Here is a 21,970-nt window from a genome sequence, read left to right on the forward strand (position 1 = left end):
AGGATGAGCACTGCCAGAGCCCTACAAAATGACCTCCAGCAGGCCACTGGTGTGAATGTCTCTGACCAAACAACCAGAAAGACTTCATGAGGGTGACCCAAGGGCCCCATGTCCTCTAATGGGCCCTGAGCTCACTGCCCAGCAGCATGCAGCTCGATTGGCATTCGCCATAGAATACCAGAATTGGCAGATGCACCACTGGTGCCCTGTGCTTTTTACAGATGAGAGCAGGTTCACCCTGAACACGTGACAGAAGTGAAAGGGTCTGGAGAAGCCATGGAGAACATTATGCTGCCTGTAACATCATTCAGCATGAGCAGTTTGGTGGTGGGTTAATGATTGTCTGGGGAGGCATATCCATGGAGGGTCACACAGACCGCTACAGGCTTGACAAAGGCACCTTGGCTGCCATTAGGTATCAGGATGAAATCCTTGGACCCATTGTCAGACCCTATGCTGGTACAGTGGCTCCTGGTGCACGACAATTCCTGGCCTCATGTGGTGAGAGTATGCAGGCAGTTCCTGGAGGATGAAGGAATTGATACCATTGACTGGCCACCACACTTTCCTGACCTAAATCCAATAGAACACCTCTGGGACATTATGTTTTGGTCCATCCAATGCCACCAGGTTGCACCTCAGACTGTCCAGGAGCTCAGTGATGCCCTGGTCCAGATCTGGGAGGAGATCCCCACAACACCATCTGTCATCTCATTAGAAGCATGCACCGATGTTGTCAGGCATGTATACAAGAACACAGGGGCCATACAAAGTGCTGCGTACAATTTGAGTTGCTGCAATTAAATTTTGGCAAAATGGACTAGCCTGCCACATAATTTTTCACTCTTATTTTTGGGCGTCTTTGAATTCAGGGCTCTGTAGGTTGATCATTTTCATTTCCATCAAGCGATGTGGCATCCTTTCGTTCCTAACACATTACCCAGTCTATATCAGTATAGATATCCAGGAGGATTTATTTTTCCCATTGAGATCTGATGTGTTTTCAAAGTGTTCCTTTAATTTTTTGAGCAGTTTTATATATATATATATATATATATATATATACACACACATATAAATATATATATATATATATATATATATATATACATATATATATATACATATATATATATATATATATATAACAACAACAACATGTATTTATATAACACATTTTCATACAAACAATGCAGCTCAAAGTGCTTTACATGATGAAGAAAGAGAAAAAAATAATTTAAATTAGGGAACACTAATTAACATAGAATAAATGTAAGGTCTGATGGCCAAGGAGGACAAAAAAAACAAACAAAAAACTCCAGACGGTGCTCGCATTGTTTGTGTACTAGCGGCTAAGCGACTTTGTCTTTCTTCTGAGGTTTTGCCGATGTGATTGCCTCATTTGTGTTATTAGCGGCTAAGCGAGTTTTTTGGTTTTTTTGGAGGCGGAGCCCTTAACCCGACTCCACCTCTCAATTCCGGGCCAGACAGACACACACACTTCCACACAAAGATGTTTATATATAATATACAGTATATCTATTATAATATAAAAATCTTGGGAGTCGAGACTTTTTATCTTGCAACGAGATGTGATATTTTGAAGAGAGACACTTTCATGTCCCACGAGATGAGACTTTGTGCCAAGAGATTTAACCACATCTGAGGCTGGAAATAAAAGACAAAGAGTAGATGACAAAGTAGAATGTCTTAAAGAATTCAAAAATGTTGGCGTGATGCACATGCAGAGCAGGATAAAGACGGTAATTTAAAAGTCTCAAAAAAATGATAGTTAAGATCACATTAGCGCAAACAAATGGAAATTATTACTCGGTTAAATAATGGAACAGCAAAAACAGATTTAAAGTTGAAGTCTGAGACTTGTAGATCTTCTAATTTGTGTTGCTATCAGGGAAAAGTAGTGTTTCTTCCCAATGAAGAGGCATATCCGCAAGAATTAAAAGATTTGTTGTTTGGTAAAAGTGAAATCCACATACGCTGTCACGCTTGGGTCACAGAGTTGCACAGATACACAGGAGATTCTAGAGACAGAAACGTTATTCAAACACTTCAAACAAACATAAGTCTCTTTCAGGAGTGAATCGAGCTTAATGTGTCAGATACAGCATCTTGTATCCTGCCAAACTGAAAGTGGAGATTCAAGGCAAACATTACATATATACCAGTAGGAAGGAAGCCGATAAAGAGTTAAGAAAGCTGATCCCGACACTTTCCTGAAATACGACCGTGAGTCGAACCCTGTCATGGCATCATAAAGAAGATATCACTGGCTGTCTGATCCGATTGCAGTGACACTGGTACTGTAACTATACATTCTTTTCCCTTCTTGGTAGCTTTCTGCTTTTGTTTTAATTACAATTTTACATGTTTATGTATGTATGGGTGGAACAAATTAAATTACTAACCCTTTTCTTTTTTATTTATTTCTTTTTATTTTTTTTTATCATTCTAAAGGAGACTGTTAAACATCATACCTTTGGTTTATTGTTGTTGTTATTATTACACTAGGGTTTACAATGCTTATCCAGGGCCACTATTTAACACCATTCCCTGGGTTTACTAGCTTAACGTTTCAAGAATGTTGAAGATTTTCTTTTCTATTTTTTTTCATTTTTTATTTGTTATGCTTATAGCATTTAGACTGTTTTGGCAATAGATATCTCAGTTTTAATTCACATACACTGCTGCTGGGGGCTTGTTTTGTTTTGGCCCGGGGGACATATAGACCACCTCTTGGTGCTTCCAGGCATCCTGACTGGGTGTGGCCCCCTGCCTCCTGCCACAATATATATATATATATATATATATATATATATATATATATATATATATATATATATATATATATATATACAGTGGTGCTTGAAAGTTTGTGAACCCTTTAGAATTTTCTATATTTCTGCATAAATATGACCTAAAACATCATCAGCTTTTCACTCAAGTCCTAAAAGTAGATAAAGAGAAACCAGTTAAACAAATGAGACAAAAATATTATACTTGGTTATTTATTTATTAAGGAAAATGATTGAATATTACATATTTGTGAGTGGCAGAAGTATGTGAACCTCTAGGATTAGCAGTTAGTTTGAAGGTCAGGTGTCCGGTGTTTTCAATCAATGGGATGCCAATCAGGTGTGAGTGGGCACCCTGTGTTATTTAAAGAACAGGATCTATCAAAGTCTGCTCTTCACAACACATGTGACACAAAGGAGATCTCTGAGGACCTCAGATAAAGAGCTGTTGATGCTCATCAGGCTGGAAAAGGTTACCAAACCATCTCTAAAGAGTTTGGACTCCACCAATCCACAGTCAGACAGATTGTGTACAAATGGAGGAAATTCTAGACCATTGTTACCCTCTCCAGGAGTGGTCGACCAACAAAGATCACTCCAAGAACAAGGCGTGTAATAGTCAGCAAGGTCACAAAGGACCCCAGGGTAACTTCTAAGCAACTGAAGGCCTCTCTCACATTGGCTAATGTTCATGTTCATGAGTCCACCATCAGGAGAACACTGAACAACAATGGTGTGTATGGCAGTGTTGAAAGGAGAAAGCCACTGCTCTCCAAGAAAACATTGCTCCTCGTCTGCAGTTTGCTAAAGATCACGTGGACAAACCAGAAGGCTATTGGAAAAATGTTTTGTGGACGGATGAGACCAAAATAGAACTTTTTGGTTGAAATGAAAAGCGTTATGTTTGGAGAAAGGAAAACGCTGCATTCCAGCATAAGAACCTCATCCCATCTGTGAAACATGGTGGTGGTAGTATCATGGTTTGGGCATGCTTTGCTGTATCTGGGCCAGGACGGCTTGCCTTCATTGATGGAACAATGAATTCTGAATTATATCAGAGAATTCTAAAGGAAAATGTCAGGACATCTGTCTATGAACTGAATCTCAAGAGAAGGTGGGTCATGCAGCAAGACAACGACCCTAAGCACACAAGTCATTCTACCAAAGAATGGCTAAAGAAGAATAAAGTGAATGTTTAGGAATGGCCAAGTCAAAGTCCTGACCTTAATCCAATCGAAATGTTGTGGAAGGACCTGAAGCGAGCAGTTCATGTGAGGAAACCCACCAACATCCCAGAGTTGAAGCTGTTCTGTACCGAGGAATGGGCTCAGACATGAGCAGAAGTTACTAGAAATGTTTAGTTGCAGTTATTGGGGGGGTCACACCAGATACTGAAAGCAAAGGTTCACATACTTTTGCCACTCACAAATATGTAATATTCGATCATTTTCCTCAATAAATAAAAACCAAGTATAATATTTTTGTCTCATTTGTTTAACTGGTTTCTCTTTATCAACTTTTAGGACTTGAGTGAAAATCTGATGATGTTTTAGGTCATATTTATGCAGAAATATAGAAAATTCTAAAGGGTCCACAAACTTTCAAGCACCACTGTAATATATATATATATATATATATATATATATATATATATATATATATATATATATATATATATATATATATATATATATATATATATCCATCCATTTTCAAACCCGCTGAATCCAAACACAGGGTCACGGGGGTCTGCTGGAGCCAATCCCAGCCAACACAGGGCACAAGGCAGGAACCAATCCTGGGCAGGGTGCCAACCCACCGCAGATATATATATATATATATATATATATATAGATAGATAGATAGATAGATAGATAGATAGATATAGACACAAAAGAGTTCAAAAGACATCAAAAAAGGGGACCTGGGTAATGGGTAATTTGTATATAGTTCTTAACAGGTTTAAATCCAAAAGAGAACCAACTCAAGATGAGAAATATGGCACTTTTAAAGGCCGAGAAGGGAAGTAACGTCATCCATGGGGGCGGAACTGTGTAAGATTCCCCAAGGATGGACTGCAGATAGAGAGTTAGTACAACTCGCCATCCCCTGGTCTGACATGGAATATAATATTGTAATATTCTTCACAAAGAGTCATAACAAGGTTTGGGGCAGCCTCCCCTATATTATTTGCCTGGCTGCAAATTGTAAATAAATGATAGCACTAATGTGCACAAACAGGAGTCCAAAACAGAACTGAGAGAATAGGGAAAAGGTGGAGGCTTTTAAAGGTCAGAATAGGAAGTGAGGTCAGAAGGGCCAGGATCAGAAGGGTCTTCCTCCATAGGTTTGGACCCGGAAATGATGTCACCAGGGCCAGGTGGAATTTTCCGTGAATGGTCTGCAGGAAAGCGTGAAAAAGAATCAGTGCACTCTGCCACATCCCAGTTAGATTCAGAATTGCCCTCATTCAAGCCCTTTAGCTGCCTCCCATGTGCATGTGTGTGACAATATATATATATATACAGTGGTGTGAAAAACTATTTGCCCCCTTCCTGATTTCTTATTCTTTTGCATGTTTGTCACACAAAATGTTTCTGATCATCAAACACATTTAACCATTTGTCAAATATAACACAAGTAAACACAAAATGCAGTTTTTAAATGATGGTTTTATTATTTAGGAGAAAAAATCCAAACCTACATGGCCCTGTGTGAAAAAGTAATTGCCCCCTGAACCTAATAACTGGTTGGGCCACCTTTAGCAGCAATAACAGCAATCAAGCGTTTCAAACAGTGGTTTGCATCTTGGAATTCTGCCATGCAGGCCGTTTTTGCCAAGTCTCTTTCTTATGGTGGAGTCGTGAACACTGACCTTAATTGAGGCAAGTGAGGCCTGCAGTTCTTTAGACGTTGTCCTGGGGTCTTTTGTGACCTCTCGGATGAGTCGTCTCTGCGCTCTTGGGGTAATTTTGGTCGGCCGGCCACTCCTGGAAGGTTCACCACTGTTCCATGTTTTTGCCATTTGTGGATAATGGCTCTCACTGTGGTTCGCTGGAGTCCCAAAGATTTAGAAATGGCTTTATAACCTTTACCAGACTGATAGATCTCAATTACTTCTGTTCTCATTTGTTCCTGAATTTCTTTGGATCTTGGCATGATATCTAGCTTTTGATGTGCTTTTGGTCTACTTCTCTGTGTCAGGCAGCTCCTATTGAAGTGATTTCTTGATTGAATACAGGTGTGGCAGTAATCAGGCCTGGGGTGGCTACGGAAATTGAACTCAGGTGTGATACACCACAGGTAGGTTATTTTTTAACAAGGGGGCAATTACTTTTTCACACAGGGCCATGTAGGTTTGGATTTTTTCTCCTAAATAATAAAAACCATCATTTAAAAACTGCATTTTGTGTTTACTTGTGTTATATTTGACTAATGGTTAAATGTGTTTGATGATCAGAAGCATTTTGTGTGACAAACATGCAAAAGAATAAGAAATCAGGAAGGGGGCAAATAGTTTTTCACACCACTGTATATATATATATATATATATATATATATATATATATATATATATATATTGTAGCAGTAGGGGGGTGCTAGTGCTCCCTTGAACCCTAAGGTACCACGCTAAACACCAGGTAAAAGTGCAATAATTATTCTTTTTTATTATAAGAATTACGTGCACTAAGCACCCCCCACTCCACACTACTCATAAATAAACCAATAACTACAATAATAAATCACAATCCTCCACTCCCAGACGCGTTGCCCTTCTACCACCCAGCTCAGCTCAACGCTCTGGTGTTTCATTGTCCTTTATATAATCTACGACCCGGAAGTGCTCCTTGACCTGCAGTCCATGTGACTTCCAAGCACTTCCGGGTCAAATTAAAAGTCTTCTTGCTTCATCAGCCCGGTAGCACTTTATTCCTTCCAGCCTCATGACTGGCAAGTACTTCCAGGCTGTAGGAAAAGCCAATGTCTCTGTGTCTTCCTGCAGCATCCCCTGGCGGCCCCGACGTTATCTAGCAGGGCTGTGTCTTACAACTCCAAAGTCCATGATGCCCTGCTGGAATTCGGGGCATCTCCACATTGCAGGGATGGCTCCATATGGTGGCTTTGGGGACTTGGCCGGGATAAACTGCCGGGTATAGTCCACAATGTATATTTATATATACTCAGTCACATGCCAGCCTCGAAGTATATCTTACATCTGCTTAGCCAGCGAACGAGAGGACTACTTAACGGATTTAGATCGGGCTTTTTTTTTTCTATAATTTGCTTGAACTTTCCTGTTCATTTTGCATCTTCTCTCATTGAGCTAAATATCATAGTTCACTTGCGGTACAGATTTATTAGCACGAATCCAAGATAGAGACTGTGGGCCGAGGGAGGGGGAGGCAGGACCGCAGGAGTAGGGAGGTGGGCGGAGCCATCCTCAGGCATGCTCCAGGGTTTTTTTTTCTAGAATTTGTATGAACATTCCAGTTGATTTTGTGACTTCTCTCATCGAGCTAAGTATCATAGTTCACTTGCAGCAGCGATTTATAAGCACATAGCGAAGAGAAAGGCTGTGGGCTGAGGGGAGAGGGAGGCATAAAATTAATCAATTGGTTCTCCAATTATTTGACACGCTGTCTCAGACATACATTTCAATAAATACCATATTAGAACACAACAATTCAGTTCATTATCCTACAGAATTTTTAAATTCCATTAATCCTCCTGGCACACCACCCCACAATTTAGCATTGAAAGTAGGAACACCGATTATCCTTTTGAGAAACCTGAGCTCACCCAAACTTTGCAATGGTGCCCATCTCTAGGTCTGTCAGCTTCAGAACAACATCATAGAGGTGATAATCATCACTGGATGTGAATTCAGTGAAAGGGTTTTAATCTCTTGCATTCCTCTAATACCAACGGGCATGCCCTTTCAATTCAAGAGATTACAGCTCCCTGTGAAGCTTTAGTTTGCAATTTCAATTAACAAGGCCCAGGCACAGACACTCAAGTTGGCAGGGTTTGATCTTAGCTCATTAGGTTTCTTGCATCGTCAGCTTTATGTTGCTTTCTCCTGGGTTAGTTCCCCAAGAAACCTATGTAACGGTCGTCTGGAATATGTGTGTGTCACTGTGAGTTTGTACCTTTTCCCATTCCTGTTATTGGTGGAATGGCTGGCCAATTGTATACAGAGAGGGAAGCACCTGGCTTGGAGGGCCAACAGACTGTACAAGGAGGGAGGACATTAGAACATTAGAACACTCTAAGCGAGAACAGGCCATTCAGCCCAACAAAGCTCGCCACTCCTATCCACTTATTTCTTCCAAAAAAACATCAAGTCGAGTTTTGAAAGTCCCTAACGTCTTACTGTCTACCACACTACCTGGTCTCTTATTCCAAGTGTCTATCGTTCTTTGTGTAAAGAAAAACTTCCTAATGTTTGTGCGAAATTTACCTTTAACAAGTTTCCAACTGTGTCCCCGTGTTCTTGATGAACTCATTTGATGAACTCATTCATCAAATGAGGCGGGAGGTGAGAAAAAGGAGAGAAGAAGCACAGAGCCAAGAGAGAAGTGGATGCCATCACAGGAAAAAGCAAGAGGGAAAGGATTGACACCACCTGGAAAATGTCAGGTGAACCCGGGTTCATTTACAATACAATACAATACAATACAGTTTATTTTTGTATAGCCCAAAATCACACAGGAAGTGCCGCAATGGACTTTAACAGGCCCTGCCTTTTGACAGCCCCCCAGCCTTGACTCTCTGAGAAGACAAGGAAAAACTCCCAATAAAAACCTTGTAGGGAAAAATGGAAGAAACCTCGGGAAAGGCAGTTCAAAGAGAGACCCCTTTCCAGGTAGGCTGGGCGTGCAGTGGGTGTCAAAAGTAGGGGGTCAATACAATACAATACACAGAACAGAACAATTCCTTAAGACAGCATAATAATAAAAAGTTTAGAAGTACGGTTTAACAGTAGATGATATCACATAATAAGATTTGGATATTTTTAGAGTTCTGGAGACCTCATCCATCAAGCTGCCTCCCCATTTGGCCATTCCATGGCTGAAACGTTGCTCCGATGAAAGGACTCCTCTTTCTGATGATTCCTGTGATCCTCCGTCAGGGATGACTTTACCATAGGCAGGCAAACAACTTGGCAGGTGGGCCGTGGCACCATTTGCCACATTTGGGTACCGAGAAGAGAAACAGAATAGGTGAGGGTTAGTATTCAAATATAATTATCATGTAATTTATGTTTTAGTGCTAATGACTAACAACAGAGATGCAGTCTGTACAGTTAATCAGCAGCTCTAGTCAGGATATGCTAAACTGAAGTAGTGAGTCTTCAGCCGGGATTTAAAGGCTGAGACTGAAGGGGCATCTCTTTTAGTAGCAGGAAGACCAGTCCACAGTTTAGGGGCCCTGTTACTAAAATCTCGACCTCCCACTGTTATTTTATTAATCCTTGGAATCCTAAGCAGACCGGCATCTTGAGATCTTAATGTGCGCTCAGGTTTGTAAGTCATAATAAGTTCAGACAAGTAAGCTGGACCTTGGCCATTTAATGCTTTATATGTTAAAAGGAGGATTTTGAAATCTGCCCTAAACTTTAACCGAGAGCCAGTGTAAAGATTTAAGAACTGGAGTTATGTGTTGGTATTTTCTTGTTCTTGTAATAATTCTTGCAGCCGCATTTTGGATTAACTGGAGGCTGAATAAAGAACAGTTTGAACATCCAGTGAACACCACATTGCAGTAATCAATCCTACTAGAGATAAATGCATGAATTAATTTCTCACAATCCTGTTTATTTAGAAAGCGCCTTAATTTCCTAACATTTTTAAGATGGAAAAAACATGATTTGGACAACTGTGTAATATGTGCTTTAAATGACATGCTAGAGTCAAAGATAATTCCTAGATTGCGGGCTGATTCAGTAAAATTAATTGGGATTCCAACTGAGTTAAATGACGACAAAATATTGCTGTGATCAGCGTCATTCCCCCCAACAATTAACATCTCTGTTTTATCTGTATTTAAAGACAAGTAGTTCTCATTCATCCATTCCTTTAATTCATTTCAAGATGAATTAATTTTACTTTCTGGAGAAAGGCTTTCGGGAGAGGACCTGACCGGCCAGCACAAAGAACTGTTAATCTGCACGTTTCCCGGAATAGGAGGTATGGTTGGCGCTTCATTCCTCACCGCAGATCCGTACAAATAATATTTAAAGGACTACGAATACATTTTTTTTTCTTGCTCAAATTTCTGTATTAGTAGCTTATATGTTTAAGTGTTTGGCGCCGTGATTTGCACTGGGTGGGAAGCGCTGCACTGCGATATTATGTATATTAGGGTTCTTTGTTACCTTAAGTGTGACTTCCAATAATCATTTTTTACTTAACCCTGCTTTCACTGGTGTGTCTCTATACTTGGAGTGGTGTAGTAGGAAAGTAGTGTTGGTCACTCGTGCCACGGATTATTTTTTTTTCTTTTTCCTTTGCTGCCGCTCTAGGGGTGCAGCGCATATTTTAATTGTGCCAGTTCTAAGAGCGGTACACCTATATGTCCTTGTCCCTGATAAAGTGCAAAATATTGTGTGACCTGACATATGCGCGCCGACAAAATAGCGGCTATTAAACTGTGCCGTCAAAATCGCCCTGACAAAATCGCCTGACAAGGTTTCATTAAATATGAATTACTAGTTTAAAGCATATATAATAATGTTTATTTTAGAAGTCAATATTATGAAACACGGCATGCCATCAGCACGGAACGCATAGTCCTTATGATCACGCCCTGCATATTGTCACGCACACGCGAGTAGGACACCGCGGACGGATCTTAACGCACTTGGGAAGACATTCGCCGGCAGGGAATGGCGGGGTACTAACCTTTCTCCTTTGCTTTCCTACAGAAGAAAAGACGCTCCGCCACCATAAGCCTCATTTTCCCGCAGCACGTTACTTCCGCCCTTCCTCCTCCATTGTTCCTGACGTCATCGATCCCATCTTCCCCCACGGTTCCTTCCCAGCATTCCTCCACTTCCGGCTTCTCCTTCATAAAATGGCCGCCAACACCATCATTCAGTGTCGCGCATATGAACAATTTGTATTTATATTTTGCCCTTATTTTGTTTATTGAATTGTGGATATTTCTACAGTATACGGGGCCGGAAAACCCCAAACCTTTATGCTGCCTGCTTTTGAATCTTTTACAATATGTAGGAAGAATTGCAACACGGTCGTCCCACTCTCTTGGCCTCTCTCGCGATTTTGTCGGCACGCATTTGTCAGAAACCAGTTAGCGGGTTTGTCGGCGCTCATTTGTCGGTCGCGGTTTTGTCAGGGTGCATATGTCTATCGCGCTTTTGTCGGTGAACCAAATATTGTATATAAAGAGGCCTTCGGATAGGAAACCTATCAATATAAATTGTTCTCAATGCAAATTAACTTAATTTTTTATTGATTTTTAAAGTTTCATTACTATGCGGGCAGAGCCACGGGGGACAGCCAGTCATTGATAAAATCACATGCACTAATATTCTTTAAAAATGAGCATGCAAGACAACAGCAAGCAACCAATTAAAAATATGGACAATTATCCTCCTTGCAGATTATCCCTGTTCCAATGGTAAAAGCTTGGGTTCCTTTGGATGGCACTGCTTGGCAACGTAATATACAGTGGTGTGAAAAACTATTTGCCCCCTTCCTGATTTCTTATTCTTTTGCATGTTTGTCACACAAAATGTTTCTGATCATCAAACACATTTAACCATTAGTCAAATATAACACAAGTAAACACAAAATGCAGTTTTTAAATGATGGTTTTTATTATTTAAGGAGAAAAAAATCCAAACCTGCCCTGTGTGAAAAAGTAATTGCCCCCTTGTTAAAAAATCACCTAACTGTGGTGTATCACACCTGAGTTCAATTTCCGTAGCCACCCCCAGGCCTGATTACTGCCACACCTGTTTTAATCAAGAAATCACTTAAATAGGAGCTGCCTGACACAGAGAAGTAGACCAAAAGCACCTCAAAAGGTAGACATCATGCCAAGATTCAAAGAAATTCAGGAACAAATGAGAACAGAAGTAATTGAGATCTATCAGTCTGGTAAAGGTTATAAAGCCATTTCTAAAGCTTTAGGACTCCAGTGAACCACAGTGAGAGCCATTATCCACAAATGGCAAAAACATGGAACAGTGGTGAACCTTCCCAGGAGTGGCCGGCCGACTAAAATTACCTCAAGAGCGCAGAGACGACTCATCTGAGAGGTCACAAAAGACCCCAGGACGTCTAAAGAACTGCAGGCCTCACTTGCCTCAATTAAGGTCAGTGTTCACGACTCCACCATAAGAAAGAGACTGGGCAAAAACGACCTGCATGGCAGATTTCCAAGACGCAAACCACTGTTAAGCAAAAAGAACATTAGGGCTCGTCTTAATTTTGGAAGGCAAATGTCCCGTTACATCTGGCGTAAAAGGAACACAGCATTTCAGAAAAAGGACATCATACCAACAGTAAAATATGGTGGTGGTAGTGTGATGGTCTGGGGTTGTTTTGCTGCTTCAGGACCTGGAAGGCTTGCTGTGATAGATGGAACCATGAATTCTACTGTCTACCAAAAAATCCTGAAGGAGAATGTCCGGCCATCTGTTCGTCAACTCAAGCTGAAGCGATCTTGGGTGCTGCAACAGGACAATGACCCAAAACACACCAGCAAATCCACCTCTGAATGGCTGAAGAAAAACAAAATGAAGACTTTGGAGTGGCCTAGTCAAAGTCCTGACCTGAATCCAATTGAGATGCTATGGCATGACCTTAAAAAGGCGGTTCATGCTAGAAAACCCTCAAATAAAGCTGAATTACAACAATTCTGTAAAGATGAGTGGGCCAAAATTCCTCCAGAGCGCTGTAAAAGACTCATTGCAAGTTATCGCAAACGCTTGATTGCAGTTATTGCTGCTAAGGGTGGCCCAACCAGTTATTAGGTTCAGGGGGCAATTACTTTTTCACACAGGGCCATGTAGGTTTGGATTTTTTATCCCTAAATAATAAAAACCATCATTTAAAAACTGCATTTTGTGTTTACTTGTGTTATATTTGACTAATGGTTAAATGTGTTTGATGATCAGAAACATTTTGTGTGACAAACATGCAAAAGAATAAGAAATCAGGAAGGGGGCAAATAGTTTTTCATACCACTGTACTTGCATTGCAATCTGCAGCAACATTTTGTTAACAGCACCTCATGAGGTATGGAACACTAAGATATGAGGGGCTGTTTGCATCTGCGCCACAGGTCATCCTTTGCCCACCCTGACCGTACAAAGGAGGCGCTTTCATCATCACCATCAGAAGTGGATGACATGGTGATGGTGGGTGTTTGATACTCTGACAGTGGCAGCGCATCATCCAGTTGCTTTTTTTTCATTTGTAGAAACATTTAAAAGGCTGTCTGGAATCAAGATGCAGGTTATTCCAAGAAAAAAAAGTACCTTTGGCAGCTTTGCGGCTTTTTTAAGTCGTTTATTTTATTTTTTGCATTTTCATTTTTCTGCTCCACTTGCGTAACTTTGTTTAATTTTCTAGTCATTGACTTGTTTTTGTAGAACATACTGGTACATACTGTACGTGATCGACGTCGCTACACTAAAAGCCTCTTTTCTTAGGCACGCTGTAAGTATACTCTTTCGGGCTTCACTTCCAACTGTGCAGTTAGTGTGACAGGAACACGAAAGAGTCCATTGTAGTCGGGACTGAACAGGGGAGTCCCATGCCGACAAAAGTTTATTGAAAATAAACAGCAAGAACCGCAAGTTTGATGCAGTCAGGCCCATAAATATTTGGACAGTGATACAATGTTCATAATTTTGGCTTTGTGTGCCACCACAGTGGATGAGACATAAAACAATTAAGATGTGATTGAAATTTAGACTTGCATTTTTTAATTTAAGGCATTTAGCAAAAACTGAATTCTGTCCTTGGTGAAGAAAAACCCCTTCATGACATTTAGCCAAACCAAGATCACCTTCTGGGAGGTTGGCCTATCATTGCCAAGGTCTACAATCAAGAGAAGACGTCATGAAATTTGAAAGATGTGATTGAAGTCTAGACTTGCAGCTTTAATTTAAGTGGTTTAACAAAAACATTGTATGAATCACATAGAAAAGACAGACTTTTTATACATTACCTCCCCAACCCTGCATTTTCAGGGGCTCAAAAATATTTGGACAATTAAGTGACAAGTTGTTCCATAGCCAGATGTGAGCAGAAATAAACAATTAAGCAGGTAGAAGGTCTGGAGTGGATTCCAAGTGTGGAATTTTCATTTGGAAGATGTCGCTGTGAACTCTCAGATTGTGCTACAATCTCTGCTGATCTAAAATACGATGTGCTCAGGTGCAGTTCCATCCACCTGCCTTAGCTTTATTTATGTCTAAAATTAAGTTCTTTCATAACCAAAAAAACAAAGCACAGTAACTTAAGAAAATAAATGTTATTTTGCAGCATGGAACATCCATCCATCCATTTTCCAACCCGCTGAATCCAAACACAGGGTCACCTGGAGCCAATCTCAGCCAACACAGGGCATGAACCAATCCTGGGCAGGGTGCCAACCCACCACAGGACACACACCAAGGCCAATTTAGAATCGCCAATCCTCCTAACCTGCATGTCTTTGGACTGTGGGAAGAAACCAGAGCACCCGGAGGAAACCCACGCAGACACGGGGAGAACATGCAAACTCCATGCGCCACCGTGCCACCCCAACATGGAACAACTGCCCTATTTTGTTATTTCTGGTACTGATGTGCCTCAGTCACTGTGTTTGTGAGGATTCACACACTGAACCCCTCCTGTCTAAAATGAAAAAGCCAGCGTTAGTTACTGGACAGAGAGAGCAAACATAGAGGACAATATTCAAGCCAGCAAAATATTACAAATGGAGTAATAAATATGGGGAGGCCTTAGAAGGAATTCTGCATAAATTACTTATGGAACTGAAAACCTTAGCAGTCTTACCTGTAGAAATAACACATCTAAGATGAAATGCACATTGTCTCAAATTGGGAATCTTATAAGCAGAAGAAAAGGACATCCAGTTGTGGCTCGGGGTTTGGGTACACAGGCATCCATTCAGCCACTTGGAAGGCTGATTACCAGGGCCGGACATAACCATTAGGCAATGGTAGGCAAGTGCCTAGAGCCCCAAAGTAGCTGCGGGCCCCAGGATAAAATGCATTTATGATGTTTCATAATTTTGTCTCTGTACTCCACCATAATGGATTTGGAACGAATAAATAATGACATGACTGAAGTGTAGGCTTTCAGCATTAATTTAAAGGGTTTAACAGAAACATTGTATGAGCCGATTTGGAATAACAGCCATTTTTATAAGGGTGCCCCCATTTTCAAGGGCTCAAAAGTATTTGAACAATTAACTGACAAGTTGTTCTGTAGCCACGTGTGTATGGCAAGCCAAATTATCATTCAGAGATATCTTTAAATCATTTAAAGATATCTTAAAAACATTTAAAGATATCTCTAAATCTTTTAAAGATATCTTTAAATGCAATTAAGATATCTGTAAATCCTTTAAAGATATCTTTATGATTTAAAGCAATTAAAGATATCTTTAAATGATTTACAGATATCTTCAAATCAATTACAGATATCTTTAAATCAATTACAGATATCTCCAAATGTCACTTTGGCTTAGAATATTTTAGTCAAGGTTGTTACTGATATCTTTAAATGAGAACTTGCGTATTTAAAGATATCTTTAATTGATTTACAGATATCTTTAAATGAACACTTTGTATTTAAAGATATCTTTAAATGATTTACAGATATCTTTAAATGAATTACAGATATCTTTAAATGAATTACAGATATCTTTAAATCACTTCCTCCTTATTTAAATATATGTTTACATCACTTCCTGCTGAACTAACAACATCTCTGGATCATATTTATTTTCTAGCAGCCAGTAATCATGGCAGAAACATCAGGAGCACGTTCTGTTCTCAGGGAAGTCAAAAATATCCTTAGAACCTTTCAGCGAAATGCAGAAGAAGGCTCTTTGGAAATTAACAATTCTAATTTGAGGTTGCTTCAAATGACCAAAACACAGTTTGACAGAATTTCAGTACAAATACCAGAGAACATTCGTATAGAAATATCACATTCTTTAGAGGATTTGTTGAGTTTCTTTGAAAATATGGAAGATTCTCAGTCAAGCAGTAGTACTTTTACAACTCAACGCAGACGAGAAGGTATGTTATCTTAAAATAAATGAATGGAATGTGTATACTGCATAAGTCCTATATATAGAGGAACAAAAGCTAATTTAATATTTTGTTCTAAGTATCCCTCTTGAGAAAAGGAAATAAAACAATGCAAATTCAGGATATTTAGTTATTCTTAATTTCTAGTCAAGGAGAATGTTGCTCAAGAGGTGGTGAAGGAAGTGGAAATAATTTTGATTCAAAGGCACCAAAAGATTTTATATGTGTAAATAGCTTAGGTTTGAATGACTAATTACCTAAGGTAATAGCCTACTTCATCTTAAAAAATATTCCAAATCACTATTTGGGATGTGACAGTCAGTCTACCTCACTCTTCCTTATATGTTTTTATATGTAATCTCAAAATTAAATGTAAGTTTTTAGTAATATTTACTGTACATCCATTTCACATTAAACTTTAAATATGTCAGTTACAATTTGTGAGTTTAAACAGTCAAAACTAGACCACAAAATTGAGGTATTTTATCTTCTATATTCATTTTAAAAAGAGATGAATATTATAATGGTTGTGAGGTTTATGCAATAAACAACAATATAACACACAGGTGGCCATGGTTTACCAAAGATATTGATTACTAGAGAACAACTTCAAATTTATATTTTACGAGGATATACTGGACAGAAGATTGCTGACCACTTAGGTTGTTCTGTGTCATATATCTACAAGAGACTTAAAAAGGAAGGACTGTCCCCACGCAGTAAATTCAGTGGCATTACTGACAATGAACTTGATAATGAAGTAAAACTGCTCCATTCTCAATATCCAAATTCTGGGACAGAGGTAAGTTTTTTTTTGCTTCTAGAAATTGAATTATTTTTATTTGCATATTTTATATGTAGTAACAATGTGGAGTGTACAAGTTTCCCCCATGTTTGTGTTGTCTCTGCAGAAATATTTTTTTCTCACAATGCAAAGGCCAAGGATATTACATTAATCTTTTTTGGAATATTATGGGTAAATGTGTTTAGCTCTACTCTTTCATTGGCTTGGGTTCAGTTTCTCTTCCTTTCTTTAACCTACTGTAGTTCTGCCCCAGTGACCTCTGCTTCTCTGCAATCACTTATTAAGTTTGTTTGAGGTGGTATTTTAATGCAGAACTTTAAAAAGTTAGAAGAAGCCTTTCATTAATTAATCCTGTGATTATACACTCACACACACGTGTGCACACACACACACAAACCAACATATTAGTGTACTTTAGCTTACTAAAACATTCCTGCTGTATGAATTCCTAACAGATGATCAGTGGATATCTTAGAGCAAAGGGATTAATTGTACAAAGAAAAAGAATACGCAGCTCTTTAATGAGAATTGACCCTATGAGTACTGCAGGAAGATGGGCCCAGGTAATCCAAAGAAGATCATACCGAGTTGCATCCCCAAACAGTCTCTGGCACATGGACAGCCACATGAAGTTGATAAGGTAATTCATTCTTGTACAGCTGTATGGTATATTAGGTAGCTCTAACACTTTTAGTTACCTGCATTATTTATTACTGAATTTGATCTGAGCAAGGTAAGCCAGTTTATTGTAATCTCATTCATTTGAGAAAAGTAATAGAATATCAATTTTCTGATCAAAAAATATTTAGGATATATAATTTATGTTCTGGTTTCCTTTAAATATTTTTTTTTGTAGATGGGGATTTACTGTTCATGGATGTATTGATGGATTCTCGCGTCTTATTCCATATTTAAATTGTGCATTGGATAACAAATCATTCACAGTTTTAAAAGTTTTTTGCAAGGCTGTTGTGAAGTATGGCTTACCATCTCGAGTAAGATCAGATCATGGAGGAGAAAATACTCAAGTAGCACTACTCATGAATATCCTGAGAGGACTGCAGCGTGGTAGCCATATTACTGGACAATCAGTACACAACCAAAGAATTGAAAGGCTTTGGAAAGACGTATTCTCACAGGTCATTGAACCATTTTACAAGGAATTCTATGAAATGGAGGATCTTCGTATTCTGAATCCAGACAATAATGTACACATAGCATGTCTTCATTTAGTGTACCTTAATGAAATTAACAAACGACTTGAACTATTTAGAAATGGTTGGAATATGCACAGAATTAGAACAGAAGGAAACCGAACACCAGAACAGATTTGGTCAGATGGGCTTCTCATCACAAATTCTGCTCCATCAGATGCTACTATTGAACAGCTTTTATTAGAAAACTTACAAAGAATTGGGGGGCCAGCTTTAATTTCTTCTGATGTGACTGAGGAAGAAGAGTCATCCAACACATTAAATTTAACTAATCAGCAGATGGAAATGCTTTCTGCTGAATTTCAGCATGGAGATGGATTACAGGATAACTATTCTCGATGTGTCCGTTGTGTTGTTCAGCTTTTACAATCTAATGCAGACAGCACTGCATCATCAGCTTAACATCATATTGGAAAAAGAATTAAGAGAGTTGTCAACCATGATTTCATTTTCAGTTTTAGTATTATTGGAAGAACCCTAAACATATAATTTCATGTTCCATTTTTTTTATAATTTTCTATGTTTTTTATTGTGCTGGCAGTAAATATAATAGGTTTACAATTATGCTTAGTAAACAGTCTCTTTCTTTGACTGTATCTTTAATTGAATGTACTGTATGTCTTATATTTTCTGATGCTGTAAAATACTGCCTTAAAATACACATGCACAAGCATTAAAAAAATCAACTTTACTTTCAGTTTCTAAATTGCAAAAGAATTGTGAAAATGTCTGATGTTTAGGTACAGTGGACAGTAGGGCAGAATGTAATTTCAGAGTCATAGAAAAAATAAAATCAAGGAAAGGTAAATGTTAAAAATAAAAAAAAAACATTCAGCAAACACTTTAAATAGACAAAAGAAATTTGAGTTAAACAGTATGTAACAGAAGGGATTGGAAAATTTAAACTATGAACTGTGCAAAAGAAAATGTTACTTTAGAATAGTTATTAGTCATATTAAATACTAGACCGAGAGCAAAAAAATATTAACTTGACCATACTAAATGTAACATTAACCTACTAAAATGTCAGAAAACAAATTGTCCATTCAAGGTATATGTTTTAACATGTAATGGTAAATAGTAAAAAAGAAAGATATCCAATAGCACTCACTGCACCACAGTAGAAGAGCCAAGAATTAAAGGTGATCCACAGGTTGCCAGGGTATCAGCAGGTATGAGGCACTGTTCCTGATAGCCAGCAGCTTATAATTCTTTGCATTTATATAGTGCTTTTCTCACAACTCAAAGCGCTCAGCAAGTGCAGGTTAAGGGCCTTGCTCAAGGGCCCAACAAAGCAGAGCCGCTTTTGGCATTTATGGGATTCAAACTGGCAACCTTCTGATTGCCAGTGCAGATCCCTAGCCTCAGAGCCACCACTCCAGGGCCTGGTCCTAAAACAGAACTGGTCTTATTGATTAACTTATCCAGTCTGTTGACAATTGTTGTTTTAAAAGAGCACACTTGGTACCTTAAATTCATGCAACATATACAGATTTATTCTACTCATGTCAAATGACCTCAGCAACCCTTGGAAACACAGTTAGCCAATTTTGTATATTGTTTCAGTGATTGCAGCCCAATACAGATTTTGTCCAGTTACATACACCTTCTTCTTGGATTAAGGAATTGGTCAATTCTAGTAGTACATCATCATCATCTGTTTTGCTAACATTAAGCTGCATATGCTTCCTCAATTCCTCACTAAAAGAAGTCATCCACCAGGCCTCCTGTACAGCCCACACTGGCATACCCACACAAGAATCTCAGCAGTTAGTCTCAGAGTATTACAATAGGGTAAGCAGGAAGAAATCTGGGAGTTCTTCAGAGAGTCCCTGTGTCACTTACCAAACATTTAACCTTGCACACTGTTATGTAGCCTCAAATAGTGCTCCATTTATTGTCAGAAATCCAAGACACACAGCAACCACCCATTTTCACTGATCTTAGCTTATATTACAGTAGTGTTGTGAAAGGCACCACATAGGTGAAGAACATGGGCCTTGTGTCTGCATGCCCGATCCAAATAAATGAAGGACCTGTATAACAGATTGATGTTGCCTACACAAATGTGCATCTAACAGGCAAAGTGCTTTGGATGAGGTGCTGTTTTCACCACATGTCTGAGGTAGGTAACTTCAACTGTTTACGTAGTTTTCATGATGTAAAATGTTAGGATGCATGTCTGTAGTCTTTCAGTTTAATATGTTCCATTTTGAACTGCACAATAAAACTCAGGTAATGAAAGTAAATTACGACAATAAATTCAATGTAACTGAGAGGTGATGTGGATAGAAGCATACAGTATGGAGCTCCTCCTAACAGTAGACTAGGATACCTAGCTTTCTCATCAGAAACAAGAGTGTGACCATGGAAAGAATGCTTGAAAAGCAAAAACATTTCTATAAGTAACATATGGGGCCATTCTAACCCTTTTACCTAAGGAGACAGACAAGGCCCTTCCTTGCACACCCTAGAGTTTAAGGATCCAAAAACCCACCAAAGACTTTTCTAGTCTGCTGCACCTGGCGCTACTGCAAGTTGTCTGTGACACCATGACCGGATTTAAAACCACTTTACAACAAGAGTTTATTGAGTCTGGAGGAAGGTTGGTGTTTAAGGTTAAAACTGCAGGAGGGAGAGGTCACAGAAGGGAAGAGGGGGAATCTTATTTGAGTGGTAAGGGTGAACTACTCCACAGTTATGCAGGGGATCCAAGCTTGCATAGGCAATGCATTTAAATTTGTTATTTGATTGTACCACCAGAAGAAATGAGAACAACATAGAAACAACACTTGAATTGGATGTCTGCCTTTTACAGGCTGGGCCCCACACACACACACACACACACACACACACACACACACACACACACACACCCAAGGCCAGCTCAGAGTTACCACTCAATATGGTGTGGTGCTATCAGGCAGCAGTACGAACTTTAATTCACCGACAGACATGAAGAAAACAAACATTTTTTCCAAAAAATTACTCAGTATAATGTTGTGCATTGTTGTCAGATACCAATTTATTTGGATTTAAAACAATATTATTAAGCACTTTACCAAAAATATTAACAATTATAAATTGTATCATACATAAAACTTCACATTATTCTTGTAAAAATTACATATCACTTCCAGTTTGAAAGAGATACAGTTTGTTTGAGGGTAATACAAACAGCAAAAACTATACATATTTGACTTCCAACTTTATGAAACAACATTGTAATAATGACAATTGTAGTTAAACAACACAATGTTGTTTCTGAAATATGTAATTTTAGCAATGTGTGTAACAAATAAACATGAAAAACTGGACATTTTTATTTGAGATTATTACAATAATGTGTGATTTTCAAAACCTTTTAATCTTTCTGAAATCTAAGTATATATTATGTCTGTTTCTTTCAGCACTGCAGTTTGCTGAAACAGGCACCTGGAACTATATTACTATATAGTTACTATATTTAAGAAAAAAAAAAAATTACAACATTGTCATTGTAAATGCTTCATCCGAATACAAAACAGACCTCATTTCCCGTCTAAATTCCTGCACAGATGTGTAAGTTACAGGAATTTCTATTATATTGCTGCATGTATGTGCAATAGGTCTACGTTGTGTGCCACTTAGTCTATTGAAAGATACCTTAATCCCATCATATGGTAACAGTGGGGAACCAGTTACAAACTGAAGAAATTTACACATGTCATCTAGGTACAGTGACTTAATAAAGTCACGAGGTAATAATAGACTACATCTTCTTCAGGTCTTAAGTCAGGTTCACATGTAGTAAGGCATTGTAAAACACGATCTACAGTTGGCATCTCCTTCCAGT

General features: G+C 38.8%; 1 protein-coding gene across 1 annotated transcript; it reads left to right on the plus strand.

Moving 5' to 3' along the window:
* Positions 1 to 15,747: 15,747 nt before the first annotated feature.
* LOC120539739 lies at positions 15,748 to 18,657 on the plus strand. Its single transcript, XM_039770121.1, has 4 exons — positions 15,748 to 16,104; positions 16,683 to 16,918; positions 17,377 to 17,561; positions 17,778 to 18,657. Exons 1-4 carry the CDS (start codon positions 15,825 to 15,827, stop codon positions 18,535 to 18,537), a joined length of 1,461 nt encoding a protein of 486 aa, XP_039626055.1. The 5' UTR covers positions 15,748 to 15,824; the 3' UTR covers positions 18,538 to 18,657.
* Positions 18,658 to 21,970: the final 3,313 nt, after the last annotated feature.

The sequence above is a fragment of the Polypterus senegalus genome, chromosome 11 (assembly GCF_016835505.1).
Source record: "Polypterus senegalus isolate Bchr_013 chromosome 11, ASM1683550v1, whole genome shotgun sequence".
NCBI lineage: Eukaryota > Metazoa > Chordata > Cladistia > Polypteriformes > Polypteridae > Polypterus > Polypterus senegalus.